This window comes from Lytechinus variegatus, chromosome 17, assembly GCF_018143015.1.
Source record: "Lytechinus variegatus isolate NC3 chromosome 17, Lvar_3.0, whole genome shotgun sequence".
NCBI classification, from domain to species: Eukaryota; Metazoa; Echinodermata; class Echinoidea; order Temnopleuroida; family Toxopneustidae; genus Lytechinus; species Lytechinus variegatus.
The window spans coordinates 15,144,559-15,168,183 of record NC_054756.1 but is presented as its reverse complement, the minus strand read 5'-3'; the positions used below and the strand labels follow the sequence as shown (position 1 = coordinate 15,168,183).

Here is a 23,625-nt window from a genome sequence, read left to right as displayed (position 1 = left end):
ATAATATATACATACAATTACTTACCATTCTAATTGAAATATGATTATACCTAAAAAATTCATATTTTAATGAAACATATAGCAGATAATATATACATTATGTCGACATGATACATTTTGAAATGTGGCAGACCTCCAAGTAAAATGGGGGGGGGCTTAAGCTTGTACAAAAGGCAAGCCCCTAAAGTTCGTTTCATTACAATATCATTCTAGTGAATATCACTCTATTTGCATAATTTTGTGAACAAAAATGTCACAAATTACCGACTCTAGATCCTGTTTGATGAAAATGTCACCGCTGTGATTGTTTGAGTTTTCTCTTTTTATCAAAATAAGGGTGGAATTGCCCTGTTAAAGACACCCCCCCTCTCATGGTCCCCGCCCTCACGTAATACTGGATTGACAAGAATAAAAATATACCCCGGAGTTAATATGGGTTAAGGGGGTCATACATGACTTTGTCGTCAAAATTCACAGTTGTCGGCAAAATTAAAAGTAACACATTCCTACATGTTCCTATGCAAAATGTGTTGTCAGAAAAAAATAAAGCTAAATACTAAATTCGTTTGGATGTATTTAACTGCAGCATACCCAGGCGCGGATCCAGGAGGGGGCCGAGCCGGCCCCGGCCCTATTTTTTGACAACCTGCAGAAAAAAGTGTACTCTTTACCTTGATAGAAACTACGAAAAACAGAAAGAAAATTAAGAAAGAGGTATTTTACCCATGGTGTGTAATTTACAGCCTCGTAACGACCGGCCCGACCCCGAAGGGATACAAAAAAAAGTGAGGGGAAGAATTGGAAAATAGACTTTATATAAAATTTCTAGCTCGCGCATCGCGCTCGCATTGCCTGTGTAATGAATCCCATTCAAAAGGGTTAAATGACACTAATATATAACCAATATATGTATATACTATATATCCAGTTCTGATATCAAGTTGCACACAATTTTTTAGCTCGCACATCAAGCTTTCATTATTTTGTTTGATTTACACAAATTGTTAATGTGTATCAAAATGTTCAGCTCGCGCTGCGCGCTCGCATTGTTTGATTTGTGAGAAACCTATGCTCTTTGGGAATTCTTACCAAAATTTGTCAAAATGCTCCTTTATCATATCAGTATATCAAAAAAAAATAAGCTCATGCTTCGTGCTCGCATTTAATTGTTCGAGACCCACAGCTTCTTTATTTAAATAAAAACGCGCTTAGACTGTTCATTTTTTCAGGTCGGAATATCAGAAATTTTGAACTCGCGCTTCGCACTCTCTTTATTTAATTGGTGATACTTGTATCCTCTTCATTAATCACTAAAACAGTCCTAATTGAGTCACTTTTCACGTTACTATATGATAAAATTTCGGCTCGCGCTTCGCGCTCGCATTGTTTAGTCGGATACTTATCTTTGTTCATGATTATAAAAACTGCTCTGAATCTTCAGTTCTAAGGACATAAAATATCAACGATTTTAAGCTCGCGCTTCGCGCTCGCATTCTATATTAAGACCACATGAGATACCATATATTGTTTACAGCAATAAAAACTAACATACTTAAAACTTCAGTCTTTAGTTAGGACTACCCCTGAAAAACCAACAAAAAAAAAGCCAGACTGTAGCGGCCAATCGAGAAAAATGTTGATCAAAATATTTTTCGGCCCCCCCTATTGGCGAAAGCTGGATCCGCCCCTGATACCCTTACGTTTTCCTTCTACTTCGTTGTGTACCATTGTGGTTTGTGTGAAGGCTTCAAGAGTACGAGCTTTTCGCCAAGGACGAGAAATTTGACGTGTTAAAAAAATGAATAAATAAAAAATAAAGAAATGAAAGAAACTAAGGTTTCACAACTAAATGAAGCCTTAATTTTGTAAAAAAAAATTACAGGCAAACAAAAGGGGGGCGGTTCACTATATAAAATTAAGTTCTTTCCTGGTTGGCTCCAAAATATAGGTCAGTTTTTAAAAGATGTAACTTTTTAGCCATTACAGGGGCGCTGGTTAAACCCCCTACCCCCCTCCCACACACACACCGTATGGATCCGCGACTGGGGTATTCTGCAGTTGGGATGCCAATTTTATTTCTGCTAACAATAAATAACTTTTTAAGCAGATTTTTATTTTTGATACTTCTGCAATGCCCCCCCCCAAAAAAATAAAGCTAAATACTAAATTCGTTTGGATGTATTAAACTGCAGCATACCCTTACGTTTTACTCCTTCTACTTCATCGTGTACCATTGTGGTTTGTGTGACGGGTTCAGGGGTACTAGCTTTTCGACAAGGACGAGAAATTTGACGAGTTAAAAAAAATGAATAAATAAAAAGGAAAGACATGAAAGAAAACTAAGGTTTCACAACTAAATGAAGCCTTAATTTTGTAGACAAAAAAAATTCAGGCAAAAAAGGGGGGGGGGGCGGTTCACTATATAAAATGGAGTTCTTTCCTGGTTGGCTCCAAAATATAGGTCAGTTTTTAAAAGATGTAACTTTTTAGCCATTAAAGGGGCGGGGTGGTTACACCCCCTACCCCCCCACACCGTATGGATCCGCCACTGGGGTATTTTGCATTTGGGATGCCAATTTTATTTCTGCTAACAATAAAATAACTTTTTAAGCAGATTTTTATTTTTTATAGTTCTGCAATGCCCCCCCCAAAAAAAAAAAAAAAAAAAAAAATCAGCTTCTCGGCTCGCAAAATTTGCAAAGCATATATAAAAAAAGAAGATTTATTACAAATCTAGGGGTAGGGATTCCCTGTTCCACTCCTATTTTTTCTGGTTAAAAAACAAACATGCAGACAAAATGAGATATTATTTGTACGTCTTTGCTCGATCGCGGCACAAAATAATTTGGCCGAGGGGGCACTGAACTTTTTGATGAATATTCATTATCATGAGCTCCCACAATCCAATATTTTGTTATGGATGACGTCATTTCAGACGACCCCTGGAAGTATGTCGCGATAACTTCTGCTGTCTATTGCATAAATCCTTCATATTTTTCCGAATACTGCTCTGCCGCCGGTGATATCCATACCTGGAAAGGTAAGAATAATAGTTTTGCCAATGTTCTAAGTTCATTTATTGCGGTTGAATTAAGTTTTAATATGATAAATCATTGTCTGCCCAGATGTAAACAACTGGATGTCGCATCCGTATCACCTTGCACTGCACTGCCTAACAATTGCATAGCCATTGCAGTTGCACTATGTGTGGAGCTTGAATGAAGAAGATAATTGAGCTGACCCTTGGGCCTTGGGCTTGGCTTGCTTGCGCTTGCATAGTCAGAGAGTGCACACACATCTATGGTCATTGCAAACAATCAGCTGATCCGGTAAAGTGGGGTGGTAGGTATTCTGAAAATTGTGTTCACTTTCATTTTGTAAGTTAAGCATAAACAAAAGCACAATCATTTGAACCAAATAAAAATCATATTTCCATACTTAGTTCAAACTTCAAATTCAATCATCATGTTGAAAATTAATGTCAAAAAAGTATTTTAAAATTATGGTAAATTATTTACTAGTACTACCACTCATTCAATGAACATCAAGGTTATACTTACTACCACTACCAGAACCACAGAAGCTTTATTGTTTATTGCCAAATAGGGGCATTTTCCGTATATCAGACACGTGCGCCGCAAACAATTTTGGCGATTTAAATTGCGCTCTAGCTCTAGACCCCAAAATAATTGCTTGGTTGTTATGAAAATTAGCCGCGTAAATGCTGATTTTAATAATTGCTATCGATAATTTTGATGTAGAAATTGGTAAATAATGTATAGTGGGTATGTGCTGCGGAGGGGACCCCCATTTTTACACTCAAATTTCCGTTCCAAGGCATAGCATTTTTGTCTTATTGAGAAAAGAACAAAGAAAGCCGCTCCAAAGCATAGTATTTTCTTCTTATTGAGAAAAAAAAGAAGAAAGATAATCGCTCCAAAGCTTCGCATATTTTCTGTTACGCCTTTCCGGTCGCATTGATCTGCAACGATGAGCCGCAATATTGGTGTCCGACCATGCTCGTTCCATTGGTATGCACACACAGGCGACCCGTTCCAAGGACCCCCGTTTTCACAAACATTTGTAGTTCCGAAGCCCGTTCCGAGGACCCTCCTTTTTACAATAAGCCCGCTCCAAGGCCCCCCAGGGACTCAGTTTTATAATTATGAGGGGAGCAATAAATAGCTCTCCTAGATCTTTTAAGGAGAGCGGTAGAGGAGCTCTGCAAAAAGCTCTTCAACATACAAGGGAAGCTTTTTGTCCAATTAACAAAACAGATGGAGGAAATGTATGTACTATAAAGTTACAATCAACAAAAAAAGGAAGTATTTGTAACTGTTTGACAATGTTTTGTAATTCGATTGTGTGTTATCAAAACCTGTTTGAGATGGGTTTTGACTTTGGCTTAAAGTTAAGTCACTAACAATTTTTTTTTTCAGGGGCTCCATTTAAAATTTTTTTGGCAAATTTCGGGGGCTACTTTTTGCATTTCGGGGGCTCTTTTTAATTTTTTAATTTCGAGGAATACCTGTTCACTTATTAATGAATTATTACTTTTTGTTCAATATTGTATGATTTTTAAAGTTATTTTTCATGCTTAGAATCTTGGATGTGGGTGGATGTGGGTGTGTGTGGGTGAGTGCGTGTGTGTGTGACTGTGAGTTGAACTTGGATATACCTGTTCACTTATTAATGAATTATTACTTTTTGTTCAATATTGTACGATTTTTAAAATTATTTTTCATGCTTAGAATCTTGGATGTGGGTGTGTGTGGGTGGATGTGTGTGGGTGAGTGCGTGTGACTGTGAGTTGGACTTGGATATAAATGAATTCAATTCTACTCCATCTATTCCAGTACAATACCCTGTACTCAGCCATGTACATGTAATAAAGGCCCACATCCCCTAACTTTTCCTGAAGTTCTTTGAAAACGCAGATCTCCATGAAAATTTCATTTCTCTATTGGGGAGTCTAAATTCAGTGAGAATGTATTCATTAAGAACTGAAATATATATATGAAGAAATCATCAAACTTTATTGGCAGTTTTGAATAATATTTATAAAATGTAAACTCTGTCTGAAACAGAAAATCACCATCATTGAGGCCTTTACTGAGTGAATTGTCCCCCAGAGTTCTGGCAGAGACAGAGCTCTAACTGGCTAGCTAGTAAAAGCGCCAATGCGTGAGCCTGCCGCCAGCCTTGTAAAATCGATGGAGCTTTGTTTGATGATTTATTGTCTGATATAATACCTCATCCCCTAGAAAAAGAAAACAAATGAATTTTTAGTTATAATTAATAAATAAGGTAACTTATTTTGGAAGTTAATAAGCCGTTTTGAAAAGCAAAGCCGAATGACAACTCACCAATGCTAGGTTACAAGTCTCAGGGATTTATTTCTTGTGTAATTCGAATTATTTAATCACAGAATCGTGATATCTGTAGGGGAAACATGTGCATTCGAAATTGCACATGGTGGTAGTCATAATGGACCCCTATACATGCAAATGTTTCCCGACCGTTGCATTGATTTTTTTTCCGTACTTGGTACCATGTGTATGGAAATACGTGGTACAGAAAAAATAACGCAACGTCGGAATTTGAAACTGCGCTACTCGCTATTTTTAAGGATTATTCATGACTTTGAGTGTTGGATTTTGGATGATTTTTAAATGGTAAGCGGAGCTCGAGCATATTGAGTTGTTATTCACTCGGCAATAAGCATGATTTTGGGTGATTTCAAGGGCGACTTTAGGCATTTCCGCGCAGGTCAACGATCGCGAGGCGCGCTATTAATCGCGCTACCAAAAATGGATTAAGGCGCGCATGTAGCGCGCAATTGCTCTCGCGCGCCTTAAAATCGAATCCCTGGCCCCCGTTTTCTTGTCTCGCCCGCGGCACACCCCTACCACTTTTTTTGGTCGAGTGCCCCCCCCTGGGTCACTTACCCCCTTACAAGATTTTTCTTGATTATCAATCTTAGAATCTTTGGAAGTTAGAATCATGGATTTTACCACTGGAATATTTTTTTTGAGTGGCAACGTGGATATACTATGTGTGCAGTTCAATAGCAGGTATGGTCATGTATCTTATGCATGCAAGTCTCCTGTCAGTGGGGAGGGAGTTGAAGTCATTTACATCCAATATTTGGAACCACCAAATATTTGGGGAGCTTACTCTACTTACAATAAAAAGGTCTGCATTTCTGTAAATTGGAAATTCCTTTTTCGGCAGGCAGATATACAGACATGGTGATAACCATTCTGCATGTGACCAAATGATTTTCAAAATCTGACTTCTTTGTATTTTGTGTGTGTATATGACAGGATGGGTGGAGCAGTTAGTGCAGGGGTCAACAATGACCACTTGGTGGACAACCTCAGAGATGCAGATTACATCAAATCAAACCTTGTTGAAGAGGTCTTCAGAGCTGTCGACAGAGGCGATTATTACATTGCAGGTAGGTGACATTGATAGTTTGAAATTAAATAATGTTGTTTTCATTTCATTGGAAAGTTCTAAAGCATAAATGAATAAATTGTTAGATACATAATTAATGTACATACAACAGTTGTTTTCCTTAACCGCAAGTAATAGATATTTTTAAATAATTTTTGTATGATTTTTGTTTTTATTTATTTATTATTATTATTGCCCGACTTTTTTTTTTTTGGGGGGGGGCTTTCTCGTTTCTTGTCCCCAATTTCCTGGGGTCAAACTTAGCCCACTTCGGTTTCAGACTACATATGTAGGCCTACATTTTACCACAGTAGATGCAATGTAAATATGTAATAGAGTAATATCTGGCCTTGTAAAAAAAGGGGGGGGGGGGGTAGAGTTCCTTTTGCGACAGCCACCCTAATCCTAACCCTAATATATGTGTATTTTTTCACTTTGGGTGGCTGTCACAAAAGGAAGTATTCCCAAATGGTTAGTTTCTTGGCTTATTGTGGTGCTTCAGGTAAGTAAATGTACTGTAGTCTGAAACCAAATTTGGGTAATGAAAAATCAGGGAAAAGAATTGATCAATCATGGACAATGTGGCAGCTATAAAATTTGTTCAATATTCTTGAGCTGTGCGGATGTAGTTTAGGGTCAAGGCAATCTGAAATTAAAAAAGAAAAAGATAATACAGGAGTTTTAGGAGAGACTGGGGGGGGGGTAGGATGTTGGGATTTAAAAATAGTCTGAAAATCCTTTTTGGTAGATTTAATGGGGAGATGAATAGGCTACAGATTCCAGAATCATGGAAATTATTGGAAGTTACTGCAATGGGATTAAATCATTTGAACCAACTTTGTCCCAGAAGATGTGCAAGGGTTGTTAGTAAGTAGTCACTGAGTGGCGAGGTAAAAAATATCTTGCAGTCGCGAAGTGATGGGGGGTGAAATTGACCTTCTCCCAAATAAAGTACATGTAAGGGTTAAAGTTAAATTACAAAGACAGCATTTATACTTCTTTATATTAAAAATGAATTCTTTGTCCAAAAGGACATAGAAATTGAGCAAATATCATTAAAATAGCTTAAATGCGGAAGCCAAGATATATAATTTTGACAAAATGGTCAAGGTCAACAACCTTTTTTGGGGGGCGACACCCCTCAATGTTTGACAGATTTTTTATGATAAAGGTGTCGAAATTCTCAGGAGCACAAACTGCGTCTATGGAGCTGGTCCTCTGGGATTTGAAACATTGACATTTTTTCACCCTTCTTAGCCCACTGCTATTTCTAGTCTTATTCAACAACTTCACTGAAATTTTGAAAGTATGATGAAGATTAAACACTCTTTCAATTATTCAGTATTTTTAAAATAATTTTTACTTTTTGAAGACCAATGAAGACCAGTCTTATTTTGGCTATTCACAGAGACCTGTCCCTGGCGGCTTACTGTTGGTTTTGGGGTGGCAAGTCACATTTTTCTTCTACCATTTATAACCTTTTCTTGAATACACAGTACAATTTGATGTACTTTTACTTTTATCCAATGATGCTTGTACATGTACATCTATGTGCAAGTACTGTCCACGTGTGCAATATATATGTAAAACATCAATCAATATACAGAACTTGTCTTGCACATGTAATTATGTGTGGCATCTGTTTTGCTTGAACAGCCTTTAAACGTGCAAAGAGGAAATAATGTTTAAAGATGCATGTACATGTAGTTGTTTTTGAAGTGCCAATATCCATGTTGTGTTTGTGAATTGGCTCTTCTTTAATTTGTAATGTAAAAGCAAGGAGCTTCCAACAAGCTCCTTGGTAAAAGGAAGTTCCAAATATACATTTATGTAGCTCTACAGTGTATCTATACACTGTACATGTATCTATACACTGTACAGTGTACATGTACTGTACACATTTCACATGATGACCAATAATGGACTTTTTTTTAAATGCCTGTCTTCATACAGCTTTATTATTATGCTGTAGGCCCATTTAAAAACAATATTTTGTTCAATTGTGTGAAATTGTCAGCAAATACAGATCTAGAATTTACTAGCAGGTCAGTTTATATTTTATTCTATTTTTTAAAAGCAGCTTCCCCCCAAGAGTTATCACCACTAATGCATATGTCAGGATTGGGGGGGATAAGCCCCCCCAAAATTGTTAATTATTTTGAGTTTGGTATAGTAAAGAGGTGTTACATTTCAAAATGGATTCAACACTTGTGACAGATTTCTAGTTGGCTGTAGATATAGATCAGGTGGGCTTACTCAGAATGAGATGAAGCTGAGGTGACGGGTTAAGGCTGAGTGAGCTTAAAAGGCTAGAATGTCAATGATTAACACATCTTGTATTAAAGGGTCAGAGTACATCCATACTGAGACCAGTAGATTACAAGTATATTATGATTTCTACTGCTTGCTTTAAGATTGGTTGTCTGCTCGAAATTATTAAAAAAAAGGAATTGATGCTTGCTCATTTTCAAAAATAAAATGAAAAAAATATATGATTTGGCTTATAAAGAGACTAAAATCACACTACATGTACATGCATGTTTACAAAGCCAGAAATTCCCAAGTCCCAACATTCCCGAAATTCCCAAAATGAAAAAAAAAAGATTTTACTTATTTAGAGACTAAAATCTCTCTACATGTACATGCATTTGTTTACAAAGCCAGAAATTCCCAACACATTTAATGAATTTTAAACTTAAAAGTATTGCAAAACTAGTTATAAGGGTACATGTAGATGATTGATTAAATACTGATTCAAGGTTAAGGACATATCATTAAATACCCAGGGGGGGGGAACTGGAAATTGGGTTGATAAAAAAAATATCCATTCTTCTTTGAGTAATTTTTTTTCCTTTGTCCATAGTGCCAATTTTTCTTTTGTGCCCCTTTCAGATGATTTGTCAGTTGACCAAGTTTTTTTTTTTTTTTTTTTGGGGGGGGAAACTTCCAACCCCCCCCCTGAATATATAATGGTGCTACCCGTACAAAGGTTGGATCAAATGTGTGTCAGTCAATGTAAGAAAATCATAATAAACCAGCAGAATAATTGTAGGGTGACCTTCTTCCTTTGTTAGGGTATAATGGGTTGCATTCATACATGTACACACTCATTCACATTTAATGACATTGATTGGTAATGTATGGTGGGAAATATGTATGTACACAAACCCTTTATACTATAAACAACAGCAGGAGGTGTGATAGCTCAGTTGATATCTAAAGCGGGAGCTTTGGATTCCGGTGATGCAGGTTTGATTCCCATCCATTATCAGGTCCCTGGTAGAGAACCTTATGATGTTGGTCCTCTGGTTGCTTGCTTTAGCATTCATGCTTTCTTATAGCAATCCAGGTTAAAAAAAAAATCAATTATGGGTATATTTACATGTGTAGCTTGGTCGGGAGGGAGACCCTCGGGTCAGAGTTATCAAATTAGCTGTTCCCATACCCAGGCAGTTAAGCTATAACCATCTACGGCTCTGCTTTTATTCATATTTTGTTGAAATTTTATTGTATATATTGTAATTGCCGAATTGATATCAAATAATTAAATAATAAATGGATAAATCACTAACTTTTGCACATATGATTGCCATATTGCAATTAGTCACTCAATTTGATATTGACAATTTCCTATTTTAGGACACATTAATAAGTTAGGGATTAAAAAAAATAGGGCCTATCATCATGAATAGCAACAACTACATGTGTACATATAGAGAGAAAGCAATTCATGCCAATTTGATATTCCAAATCCATTATTGGAAAATAGAAAAAAAATATTAAAGACACTTCACATTTTGGCTTGCAAACACAAAGCAGATCGACTGATTGTGAAAATAGTGTCACTGTGCACTATTACCTCAAGCTTCTGTACAAGCTCTGTTTGTGTTTGGGAAAAGGTCAAGAAAATCATGTATGCTGCAATATACACATTCATTATATTCCAACCCATACTTTATTACCTACTCCCAAGGCTAGAGAATACTCATGAAAATACATTTTTTCTTTTGTCTTTATCTGTTCTAGATAGTAACAATGGATTCATAATCTATGGGGGGTGAGGAAGTGATGAATCCATTTGGGGGCCAAAATTTGTTTTGACAATCAAAATTATGAAAGAAAAAAAGTGTTAATTATTTCAAGTACTCCACATTCTCCCCCCCCCCCCATGTCATAGCACCACTCTTCACAGTATATTTTTCATATAAATTACATACATTTTACAAGTACAGTAATGCAATTCAAAATGATTGACGTACCTGTATTTGCTTGTCCAGTCATGCATTATGATGGGCAACTTTACAAATACTAGGAGCTTAAAAAAATGTCTCAAGAAAAGATATTAGGGGTGCCAGAGAGGGCTGGTCTGCAATTTTTGTTTGATTCTGTATTACCAACGAAATACATTTTTGCCTGCATAGGAGAGCGAGACTAATGTATAGGCGCCGCTTTTCTGAAGGCGACGGCAGTGGCGTCAACATTTAAATAAAATAACCAAGGTTAAGTTTTTGAAATGTCATCATAACTTAGTAAGTATATAGACCTAGTTCATGGAACTGGTACATAAGGGTAAATAAAGTATTACTGAACATCCTGCCTGAGTTTCAGGTCGCATGATGAAGGTCAAAGGTCACTTAGGGTCAAAGAACTTTGGCCATATTGGGGGTATTTGAGGAATTGTCATCATAACTCTGAAATTTTATGGATCTAGTTCATGTAACTTGGACATAAGAGTAAGAGCAATCAAGTATCCTTGAACATCCTGTGCTAGTTTCAGGTCACATTACCCAGGTCAAAGGTCATTTAGGGCTCACAAACTTTGTTAATATTGGGAGTACTTGTGGAATTGTCATAACTTTAAAAGTCTATGGATCTAGTTCATGAAACTTGGATATACAGTGTAAGAGCAGCAATGTATCCCTGAATATCCAGTGTGTGTTTCAGAAACATGGCCAAGATCAAAGGTCATTTAAAGGTCAATGAACTCTGGCCATGTTGGGAGTATGTGTTGAATTGGCATCATTACTTTAGGAAGTTTATGGATCTAGCTCATGAAACATCAACATAAGGGTAATCAAGTATGAATTATTGTTTTGCAACGTATGCCTTAGGTCACAGGATCATTGTCAAAGGTCATTTTGGGTCAAGGGACATAATATTTTATTATCATACATGTATTTATGTATCCTCTGTTAATAATTATTCATTAGCTGTTTTCAAAGGAAGCCCTGCTGCTACATGTATATTGAATTGCGTCATGCAGGCGAGACTGCCAGAGGGGCGTTCCACTTGTTTTATTTGCCCTTTCTTTTAAATGGCTTCAAGTGTGGTGTCAGTGTTGATAGTAGTTATGTATTGCAAGAGGGTGAATAGTAATAGGCTAATAGCATTATTTTACTGTAAAATTTTCATGCAACAGTTCCCAGGGCATCAAGCATTTCACGAAAGGACTTGTTGGCTGTTTAATCCGACAGTTACCATAGTAACAGTGCATCTCAGCCAATGAAAATCAAGCAAAGTTGTCCAATCTGACAACCTGTCGGGAGGACGAAAATGTTGACGAAACGCCCCCCCCCCTGCTGTCTGAAACCAACTCCAATTATCAACACCAACTTGAATTCACACCCATTTTTGTTTCTACATGTTTTAGGGCACAAGGACAGTGCTTACAAGGACTTAGCCTGGAAGCATGGCAACATCCATCTGTCTGCACCATGTATCTACTCTGAGGTGATGGAGGCTCTCAAGCTGGAGCCGGGCCTCTCCTTCTTAAACCTCGGCAGCGGGACAGGCTACCTGAGCACCATGGTGGGCCTGGTCATAGGTGAGTTTTGCTATAAGCTACTGAAATCCTTGCATCCAATTGGATGAGAGCAAATTTGTTGGTGAGTGACCATTGCCAAGATGTTTCACGAATGGCCCTCCTCACTGAACAGTTTGATGGACCTACATGTAGTTGTTCATGAATCCAATCCCGAGAGTGTCTCAAAAGTAAATTTTTATTTTACTTGATACTTATTCGTACTAGCTTCTGAAATCTTTAGTGAATTACATGGACATCCAAGTGTAATCAGAGCATGAGATCTGCTTCCGGGATCTGCTTTAGTGGCTTCCAATACAGTACATGTAGGTCTACATGTAGTTCAACCATGGATTATTGTGAATTATGGACATACATGTACATGTATGTCATTGGGATGATCTTTAATGTGAGAATGAATTTGATTTATTTTTCCACTTCTTGTGTGATGACAATCACTGGATTCTCATAAAGAATGTACATGTAAATATATTGTAGTGAGTTGTCATGTTAATTACCATTGAAACCTTGATGTTGATTGGCTGCTAAACACCTGTAGCTACCATGATTGATATGAAATGGACCATCGGTCTCTAAACAATAATTATATTGCCTATATTTCCTCGATAAATGGTCATATATTTTCAACATTTTTGGACTATGGTCATATTTTTCTTTGTTTTTCATTCTTTTAGGTTCAAATGGTGTAAACCATGGTATAGAGATTCACCAGGATGTGATAGACTATGCCAACGAACGTCTGCAACTCTTTCTCAGTAGATCCCCATCCGTTGATCAGTATGAGTTCTGTCAACCACTCTTTATAAAAGGTGAGTTCTAGATACCTCCACTCCTTACATGCGCCAAGCAATGGATTGATGTAGAGGCTAGGCCCTTTGCCATGTCTTTTGGATGGTGACTTAAAGGTTGGTCCGAGATGTTGATAATCATACCTAATTGATTCACGTCTGTAAACACTAAATTACCGGTACACACAGACACTCCGTCCCCAGGGGTCAGGTGTTTCAGGGAGTTAAAGCAATTTTCTTCTAAAACCACTTCTTCTGTATCAAAAGGAGGTTCAATGTGATTAAAAACAGTGATGATGATAATGATGAGAATGATGATGATGAAAATGATGAGGATGATAATGATGGTGATGATGATGATGATGTTGATGATGGTGATGGTTATGATGATGATGGTGATGATGATGGTGGTGGTGGTGGTGATGATGATGATGGTGATAATGATGAGAATGATGATGAGAATGATGAGGATGATAATGATGATGGTGATGATGATGATGGTGATGGTTATGATGATGATGATGATTATGATGGTGATGATGATGATGGGGATGATTGTGATGATGATAGAGATAATGATTGTGATGGTGGTGGTGAGGATGATGATGATGATGGTGACAATGATATTTACGGAGATGATGATTATGATGACGATGGTGATGATGGTGGTGATGATTATGATGATGATGATGAAGATGATTACTTTAACCCCTTTACTGTATATGGTCTGTATTCTTTATCTTCTTCAGGAAACTGTCTTCTGTTGAGCTCTGCTTGCCGGTGCTATGACAGGGTGTACTGTGGTGCAGCGTGTCCTCCTGAACATGAGAATTACATGAAGAATCTACTCAAAATAGGCGGAGTCCTTGTAATGCCTTTAGAAGATCAGGTAGGTCATGTCACCTTCCTCTATCCTTGGTCCACCTATCCTGTCCCTCTGAATATTATATTTGAGCTCTCATCATTTTGTCTCTTTCCTCTATATTACCCTCTTCTCTTAGACACCGTTCTCACTACGTTCCTAAAAGTAGTTTACTGGAAACTTGTTTAACGTATAGTGAGAACAGTCGAAGCGATCTTCCAAACCGGTGCAGAAGACCACTTCGCAATGTAGTTTTCAAGATCACTGTGCCTTGCTACACTGGTTTTTGCATAAGCGAAGACACAACCATTCTTCCAGAAGCGATCTTCGCACATTTTGAGCGTGCTACTCCACATGACACAGAGATGCCAACCCTCCCGATTTCATCGGGAGGCTCCCGAAAATTCATCCCAACTCCCGCCCTTACGATTACCATCCTTATCCTCCCAAAATTACGATTTTTTTGCATTGATCAAATTGGATTGGAAGTACATGTATCGTCTGCTAGCTTTAGCATGTATTAACTCCATTACTTTCGCTGCTACTAAATTCTGTGTGAAAGGTAGACAAATAAGGAGCAGCGAAAAGCTGGTGCATGTGATATGCCCAGCGGGAATCCACTGTGCACCAGGCCGGTAGGCCCGGCTAGCTTCGCGAGGCGTGTGCGCTCGCGGCCACTGGATTTGTCGAGTCGTGCGGTGGAATACCGGTGTGTGATTTCGGCGTATTAATGGGTTGATATTGACACGAAATGGCGGAAAATCAACAAAAGACGACCAAGAAATGGTCTCAGAAGTATAAGACTGAATACAGTCTCCAGTACCTGTGTGTTCGGAAGTCGGAAAGAGGAATTTACCATGCATTTTGCGCAATTTGCAGCGTGGACATTTCATTTGAGCAGGGAGGTTGTGATGATAATTCGGAAGCACTTAACGTTAGGGAACAAACGGCATAGGCCCACGGACATTGCAAAGACAAGATCTTCGAGCTCCACTAGTACCCTGTTGTCTTTATTTCACCAAGCAAGGGACCAGCGCTGAGCTTTTCTTTACCGGATTTATAGTGGAACATAACCTGCCTATAGTGATAATTCCTCCTTATTAGTTGAACAGGTATTTCTTTTTTTACTTTGTCCCCTCATTTTTTTTAACATGTAAAAATGCATATTTGATATTTTTTATGTTAAAAAAGTGGGAACAATGTTTATTTCAAAACATGTGAAATGCCCAAAATAAGGGTCAGATTGCACCAGAGAGCATCTAGAAACCCAGAGCTTCCAGGGCCCTAAGGCGGGCCCTGGACCGCGGCTGCAAGGGTCGAGCGCTCTGCGCTCGAGATGTGCGCTATGCGCACATAATTTGGTGGCGGTTGCAAATCCTCCCTAATTCTGATTTCCAAAAGTTGGCATCTCTGATGACAGGTGTAGAATGCCTACGCTGCGGTTTCAAATTTTGAGTGAAACGTGTCACCCGACTGAGAGCATGTCCATAGCAACAAGATCGCTTTACTTGAAGTGATTTTGAAAACCGCTTTCGTGTGATCAAGTGGGAATGCTAGCAAACTGGTTTCCTGAATCGGTTTCCAGTAAACTAGCTTTAGAAAGCGTAATGCGAACGGCCTTTTTCTCTCTTCTTGTTCTTTCCCAGTTTCTCTCCATCCTCCCTTTCTATTTATCTTTGCTTTTATCCCTTTTCTTCCCTCTCTCTTTCTATCTTACCCTTTTTTGTTGAAATCTAAAATATCTTGTTCTATTTGCGAAGCTAAAAAGTGAGCAATCCATTTGAAGATCTATATGATTCAGCTATTAAACTGACACATGTACTCTGCATTATTACATTGAATATCACAGTAATTGAAATAAAAGAATAGATAATATCTTTCTGTTTCACATCTTGACATACTGTACTTGCAATGGACCATTTGCAGCTCATTGCAGTTCACTGCAAGATTTTCCCTTGGTATAGTAATCTGCTCAATGTATATTAGACTTATAGTTTGAGAAATCACTTTTTTGAGCTTTCACTTTCATTGTGAATCATTTTATAGCTCTTAATGGTAACAATCATAATTTCATAACAATTATAATTGTTTCCAGCACCCTATGATGTACAATAAACAATGTTTACAATTAATTACATGTTTTTATGCTACAGGGCTATTGGATATCAGCAATGCATGTACAAATAACTGTACATGTGTAATTCAATTAACAAGGGAGGGTCTTTCTCAGGCAGGAATGAAAAATGTGAACATTTGAATTTGAATGCCATTTCTTATTCCTATCTTTCCCAGACTGAGTTTCCCAAAACTGTTCATAAATTATGCACAACTTTATAAATGACTTTCTTTCGTGGGTTCCAGATCGAATCAATCATTTTGGTTCTCATCTGCTACGATTGAAATCCGATCTATGCAGAGAAAGTTATGGGCCCTTTTGGATAAAAGTAACTATTTAAGTTTATTATTATACTAACTTTACCATCCAATGGTAACTTCAAGGAAATTCTTGATTCTGATTGGCTATTGAGCATTGTTACCATGGTAGTTACCATAAAAAGGCAAAGTTACCGAACATGGCCTAGATAACAAGAGTCTGGATGGAAAATTCAATATTTTCAAAAGATGATTAGGGTTTCTTCCGAAGTTCACTCATTATGGTAGAACAGAAATTTGGATTATGATGATAATATTGCTACATGAGATTTATATAGCACACTTTCATCGATTAGAAGGTGAAAGCGCTTCAGAGCAAATTAACAATGACAATAACAACAAGAAATACATGTAGGCATTACAGGCTTTAAAGCATTGAAAAACTTGATGTCTGTCAGGAAGCACTCTCATCCGGGTACGTCATTAGGTTGTACGAGAAAGGTTCACCAGTTGTGCTTGAAGTCATGCTTAAAGTTGTGTATAACTTTGAAAAGTTTTATGAAATAGCCCAGTCACATTGCCATTATTTTGAAATTAAATGGCACTTTACATGTAGAGTGTGTTCAATGTTGCTTACCAAGTTTGAATGGCAATATGAAACGTGATCAAAAACATGATTACAAAACGTGGATATAATGAGAAACAAAGGATGTGTTCAATATCCTCCATTCCTGGTCATAAAAGTAAACGTCTTTCAAATCATGATTCCAAGGAACATTTAAGCATCAAAACTGATGCCTTTGTAAACGTGATCAGCTAAAATTTTACGACCTTGAGCATTGCGAATGCGACACTGAACACAAACGAGTTTTGAAACATCTTTAAATTTGCTCTCGCAGCTGTGGAAGCCTACACAAACAGGAGCCAGAACTGACCTTTCTTGTGATGGGTCAAACTGCGCACTAAAGCTGCGCTAATGAAAGCGGTAAATTTAAAGAGGATCAACATATAACGGCTTTATATTTTCAAAACTTAACACCGCTGATGATCATGTTTGCATTCGGTATTTTGTAATTTTGTTTTCAATCATGATTCACGTTGCTGTTTAAATGTGAAAATTGACATTGAACACACCCTATGAGGGGAAATCGAAGTTGGTTTTTATCTGTATTAGGCGAGATAAGAGAAAAAGACAGAAGATCATGAACTAAATACAAACTTTGTCAACTGGACTTGATAATAGTTTTATTGTGACAGTCCTCCCCTTAACACTACATTAGGCTGAAGGGGGGCAATTTGTTGGTCACCCAATTTTCAGAAGTATAGAGGAATCCTCTGGATAGCTGAATTGTAAGCTCTGGGGGAGTGTTTCACAAAGATTTAAGCATGACTTAAGTCGCACTTAAATGCCGACGCATACATGATATGCAACGCGCGATCTTATTGATAGATACGCATTAGTGCGCGTCCTCATGACACGATCTGACCAATGCGGTCAAGCCTTTCATACCGTACGCAACTCGGTATTTAAGTGCGACTCTAAGTCATACTTAAATCTTTGTGAAACACCCCCTGGCTTGGTTGTGAGATAGGCCCTTCCTTGGTTAGGTAATGGCTGCTCCCTTTTGGAAGATTCCTAAACACTTTCCGAAATTCCCAGACCCCAAATTGCCGTCAAATGTCATTTTGCCTGTACATTGTACCTACATATGTAGGACAGGCGTGGAATGTTGCATTAAAACTACAAATAAGCCCAGTTAACAAGCTTTATACTGAGTTGATGATCTAATCTACCTGGATGGTCAGGAACATTCACAGAGAAGGAAACAGGAGATTAACCAATGATTATCTTATCTTTCTGGAATCCATTTCAATCTACCACCCATTCTGTAGTTGGTGCAATTCACTCGCACTGGCCAATACACATGGGAAAGCAAAAACCTCCTCTCGGTCTCGTTTGCCACTTTGCAAGAACCGGCGCAGATCGAGTACACAAAATTGGCAGCCGTTGAGCTCCGTAAGTCAAGTGTAGTATTTTTATGTGTATCTTATACGTGGTGTACTAGTCATCTGGGCTGATTTTGTCTATGGTGCTTTGATCGTGTTCACCAGCTCACCTTATATCACCTATTAAGTTTTTGTGCCAAATAAAGCAAATGAAATTGATTATGGTTTTTATTCTGCCATTTCAGTGCATACATTCATGATGGACTAGTACATCCGCTTTAGAGAAGAATTACTGTATTACAATGTTTGCAGTATTTATTACGTTTTTTGCAATATCAGTTTCTGAAAATATCCAAAAGATATGTTACGTATTCCAAAGCAACAGTTTTCTTTTCTGTCATTCCACTATGAAGATATTGACGCAAAGAGAGCTGATATCTTACCGCTTGAAATCAAAATGTTGAATTGAATTTTAAGGGTTGCTTTATAAAGAGATAAAAGGTGTAAAATGATGTGATCATTGTCATCAATTCCTCCTTGAAAAATCAGCCTTGATGCTATACACATTCATTGCTCCATCAGTGGAAAAAAGGAATAACCCTCATCACCATTTTGGGGGCTCTTACATCATTTCCCTTTTCCTCTGATGTGGCAAATGCAGATATCCTTCTTTTGTAGCCATGGCCAAATTCTTTTTGTTCTTGTTTTCTCTGTCCCTCTTCTCTCTCACTCTCTCTCCGACGTGATAATCTCGACCCGATCCGGTGTCTCGACACACTCTCCCCCTTGATCAAATGCCCCCCAAACACTTTATTAACAGTTGATTCAAATAAGGCGCACGGGGCAGAGTAGCTGGCATACAAAGAACCTGAAAGCGGTTTCCTTTGCTCCCCTTATACTGCCCTCATTGGCAGAAGGGGAGACATTACAAGCCTTCCAACCACGTAAGTTGAGATTGAACCAAAATAGTCCTACAGTTTAAATTTAAAAAAGAAGACAAATGTATTTTTTACCTTGTTATATTAAAGAATATTCCTTGTACCTGATTTACTATTTTCCACCTTTTTTTCATAGGTTAGGAAAAAATATCAGGTACATAAAATATCAATGAAACTTTCATTGATTTCCAACAATTATAGTTTTTTTTTTTCAAATTTATTTTCGTTTTAGATTAGTATTTTTAATATATAATAATATATACAATATATTTTTCTAGCAAATATCAAATTATTATTCATTGAACTATAACTTTTCTGTTAATTTTGTGAACTTCCTTCTTCTTTTTCTTTGAGGAAACATTTTTTTTTTGTTTCTGTAAATGTCCTTTATGAAATGTCCTGATATGACCTTTTCAGCATTCTTTTTCTTTTTGTTTATCGCAACACCTGTATCATTAGAGTTTCCATCTTAAAAATAAGAATTTTCTCTCTAAAAATGTAGTATATGACCTAAATATAGAAATGTATCTCATTTGTCATGTGTGAAAAGTGTAGTTGAAAATGAACTTGTAGTTGAGAATTCTTGAGGATTTAGTTCTGTCCATGATCAGAGAAAATCTGTATAATGTTATTTCACTTATTTCAACTTATTTCATCAACTTATTTTGTGTTGTTTTTATTAGAATGCCAGAGAATTTTCTAATTTTAGTTGAAATCATTTGTGTCCTGGAACAGTTGTGTATTGATTTATATTTTTTAAAATAAATAACAAGAGTATGTAGCAAATGTTGTAGTCATCAGGAATACTAAGGAGTGGATGTGAAATTAAACCTGTCTTTTTTTCTGTATTAACAGCGGATGTCCAACCTCGTGTCCTCCAAGATGTCTGCCGTGTTCACATACGTCGCCACCTGCGGGGCATCGTGGAGAAGGAGAACCCTCGCAAACCCCGTCCTGCCAAGGCCCAGCGCAAACCAAGGCCCAACCACTCACCACCCAGACTCATGCACAATTGCATCATGATACGCAGTGTCAACAACATGCTTGAGCTGGCGGGAGAACTCATGGTGGATGGAGAGGAGGACGAGGAGGAGAGGGGAGAGGAGGCCATGGACGAAGGGGCAGATGCCGGACCCTGGAGCCGACGCAGGGATGCTGGACGACCGCGGGAGGAAGACGGGTTGAACACGCGGAGAGGCCGTAACCGTGCAAGGTTCGAGCGCTTCATGACCAACGCTGCGTTCTTCACCCGACACATGGGCAGCCGTCGGGAGGAGGATGGGGACGAAGAGGTCTGGCATGATGCGGATGATGAGAGAGAAAGATCAGATGATAATGGACATGGTGCTAGACCTAGAGATGACAGAGATAGGTCTGGTGAAGGACCAGGTAAAGATGGGGGTTCACAGAAGACAGATCAGAAGTCAGGTCCACCCAAAGACATTGATGATAGTGATGATGAGGATGATGACAACCAAAGTCCAAGCAGTGGCCAGAAAGGCAACGGAGCATCAGGTTTTAGCATCAAAAGAGCTTTTAGAAATTCCTTCCCCAAAGAGCGCAAACGGCAACACAATAGGCGGAGCGAGAGCGAACCTAACGAAAAACAACCAGGAAAATCAACAGACGTCATTGATGAAGTAGAAGAGGACAACGGGCGTCCTGATGAGGCGGTTGGGAGGAAAAACGGAAAGAGCGGTAATGGACTCGGTCACTCACAACCAGCAACTCCTGGCCCCAATGGCTCCAAGATAGAAGACAAGAGCGAAGCACAGAATGCCATGGAGGACAACTCCAATGCAGAAGAGCCATCATCAAGACATCCCACAAATCAACAGATACCAATAGTTGATGACTTAGAAATGGATGACCTTCAAGACGAGGATGAGGAAGACGATCTTCTCAGTGACGCATCGTCAAGTAGCGGTATTTCTGACGAAAGCATCTTTCAACGTCTCAAAAGAGAAAAGGAAGAGGAAGAGGAGGCAGCCATGAAGGATAAACCCTTGGAGCCTAGCCTCTTATCACTTAAAATCCAGATGCTGCCATTGCCCAAGGCACTTGTCAACTATCTTCTTTACCATCGGGAAATCTCAGAGTAACTCTTATCATGAGCAGTTTCCTCATGACCCTTTTGGGATGTATACATAATCTCTCATTATAGACACTGCAATTTCTATCCTTCTGAGGTAGATGCTGAATGCTGTAATGGAAAACAGTGCAGTGCTTAAGGCACTTCTGCACCTCTGGTTTTGGACAGCTCTGAGTAAAGTTTTCAAGAGTGAACATTTTTCTGTCTTCTATTTTAAACCTTCATTTATTGATAATATGGGATTTATTCTCAGCTATTGATAGAGGCATCACAATAAAAAAGCTTGAAAACAATTTTGCCGCTAACAAGATGTGAAACTATTCAGAGTGTAGCTGCATTGCTGAGAGATTTACTGCACCTTCCAGCATTATTTGCCAACTATTTGCATTGGACACTCTAATGTTGTAATAATGGAACTTATTAGTCTTTGACCAACATGCGGAATACGGTAGGTCAGTGGTAGAGTGGTTTTGTCATATTGATAAGATCATAAATGAAAGAAATGAGTGTGCACAGCACTCCAGTGCATCTCTCTGTATCTTTACACAAAGACTTATTATTGTTGCAAAAATAAGTTAGCTTTTTGCAATGATTTATTCAATTTGGTGGATTCATATGGTGAGCTATGTATCGGTTGCAGCGAACAGACCAAAATTCGCAGTGCCTCATGGGAAGTAAAGTCAACATCTGTTGCAGGCGCTAGCACTAAGGTGCATGCATGTATGGGATTATTCAGCGCTGGCCGACGCTGCTTGACCGGATATGTTGCTTAAAAAGGTCCAGGAGGTGGGAGAGAAATTTGGCCACATATTTCTGTGCAAGATTTAGACTGTTTTCGGTGAATTCCTGCCGTATGGTTTTCATTTTTGAAGCATCAACGTCACATTACAGTGAACTAGCACTGTGCGCTGCCTGCGCCTGCGCGTGATGTCAACCGTGAAGTTAGACAATTGGCCTGTTTGCTGCAACCAATAGCTGGTGCACCCATATTGTGAATCCCCCGAATTGTCTGCACGGTCATCTTTCATATTTTATGGCATGATCTTAGATCACAAGATACAATTAGCCTTATAACAGACATCATCAATTGCAAACATGTTCAAGTATTTGAATGATTCGCAGTGTGCAGATATATATCCTTTTCCGTTTTGAGCATATCCCAAACGTTGATAAGTCAATATTTGTTACAAAGATCCAGTACCATTCACAACTATTTAACCCACTATTGGAGAGAACAATAGGTTCAGTGAACCAGTCGTGTTCTGTGCTTTGTACTGTAATAGTGAGTTAAAGAATTGTCAAGGGTAACATAGATTTGTGGCTGTAATTATTCCTTTCTTTTTCCTATATGCATATCATGTGTTGTATCGTTACAGCCCAGCGCAAACTATGCGATCCGATACAATGCAATTTAAAAAAAATATATTGCATTTTATATTAAATGTGAAAGTGCTAAGAAGTAAAATTATTTCATTTGAAGTTTGGCAAACTGTAAGGATCAATGTAGTCATAATTTTGCTTTACGGCAAGCCCTATGGTGGGAGTAAAGTCCGAATTGGCTTCAAGTCACAGCAGATGATGACGTTATTACAATTTGAAAGTGAATTTGCTTTCATTCCTACAGGGAGGCTCGAACTAGACTGAATTTCAATTTCAGTAGTCCTACCATCACTATTCTTATCTCTGATCGCTACGATTTTATTGGTCAAAATGTTCATATCATTAATGTTATTACAATTTCTTTTGAATTCGGATTGCTATGAATTATATAGTGTTCGCTGGGCTGAAGAGTTACAATGTTGCAAGATGCATTTCGAAAATCAGCCATTGTAATCTGAACAGGTCTTAAATTGACCCAAAGTCTTTGAAGTACATTACTGTGGATGCCCTGTTGATGGGCCTTGGTTTCGTGGCCTTGAAGATTCATTGGTTTGCCCTTTTTTATTTTCCCCAAGTGTGCTGTAATATACCGCATGAGTAAAAAAAAATTGACACGTCTCACAAATCCCAAATTTAAGGAAAAAACATACACGCGTAATTATCATATATGGATGGAATGAGTGTCTTCTCCTTGTATCGTTACAGTATTAACCTTTACATGCGTAGCGACAATGTGGAGTCAAAATTGTGTGATATGGAAATTTTGCATTTCAAACAACAAGGCAATAGAATTATATTCAGCTTGGAATAATTTATATTTGACACATAAATTGGAGAAACCTGATTTGATTTGCTTGACTTTTTGCAAAAAAACAAACAATCACCTGAAAATTCCTACTACTTCGGTATACATGTACAGAAAATTCAAAGGGCATTTTAGGGATACTGCTGTAAATGAAGAATAC

At 38.1% G+C, this 23,625-nt stretch overlaps 1 protein-coding gene across 3 annotated transcripts; it reads left to right on the top strand.

Annotated features, from left to right (window-relative positions):
* Window positions 1–2,925: 2,925 nt before the first annotated feature.
* LOC121431452 lies at window positions 2,926–22,599 on the top strand. 3 transcript variants are annotated; one of them, XM_041629026.1, is made up of 7 exons: window positions 2,926–3,040; window positions 6,327–6,460; window positions 12,110–12,283; window positions 12,955–13,089; window positions 13,818–13,957; window positions 19,071–19,194; window positions 20,044–22,599. In XM_041629026.1, the coding sequence occupies exons 2-7, from the start codon at window positions 6,328–6,330 to the stop codon at window positions 21,288–21,290; spliced, it is 1,953 nt and encodes a 650-aa protein (XP_041484960.1). In that variant the 5' UTR covers window positions 2,926–3,040; window position 6,327; the 3' UTR covers window positions 21,291–22,599. The 3 variants fall into 3 exon arrangements, with proteins under 3 accessions (XP_041484960.1, XP_041484961.1, XP_041484962.1); XM_041629027.1 differs by lacking the exon at window positions 19,071–19,194 and adding an exon at window positions 18,197–18,320; XM_041629028.1 differs by lacking the exons at window positions 2,926–3,040; window positions 19,071–19,194 and adding exons at window positions 3,270–3,342; window positions 18,197–18,320.
* The last annotated feature ends 1,026 nt before the right edge of the window (window positions 22,600–23,625 follow it).

Coding starts and splice junctions, on each gene's coding strand:
- LOC121431452 (XM_041629026.1), top strand. CDS start 6,328: ATGGGTGGAGCAGTTAGTGCAGGGGTCAACAATGACCACTTGGTGGAC. Junction 12,284..12,954: donor CATGGTGGGCCTGGTCATAG/GTGAGTTTTGCT, acceptor TCATTCTTTTAG/GTTCAAATGGTGTAAACCAT. Junction 13,090..13,817: donor TCAACCACTCTTTATAAAAG/GTGAGTTCTAGA, acceptor TATCTTCTTCAG/GAAACTGTCTTCTGTTGAGC.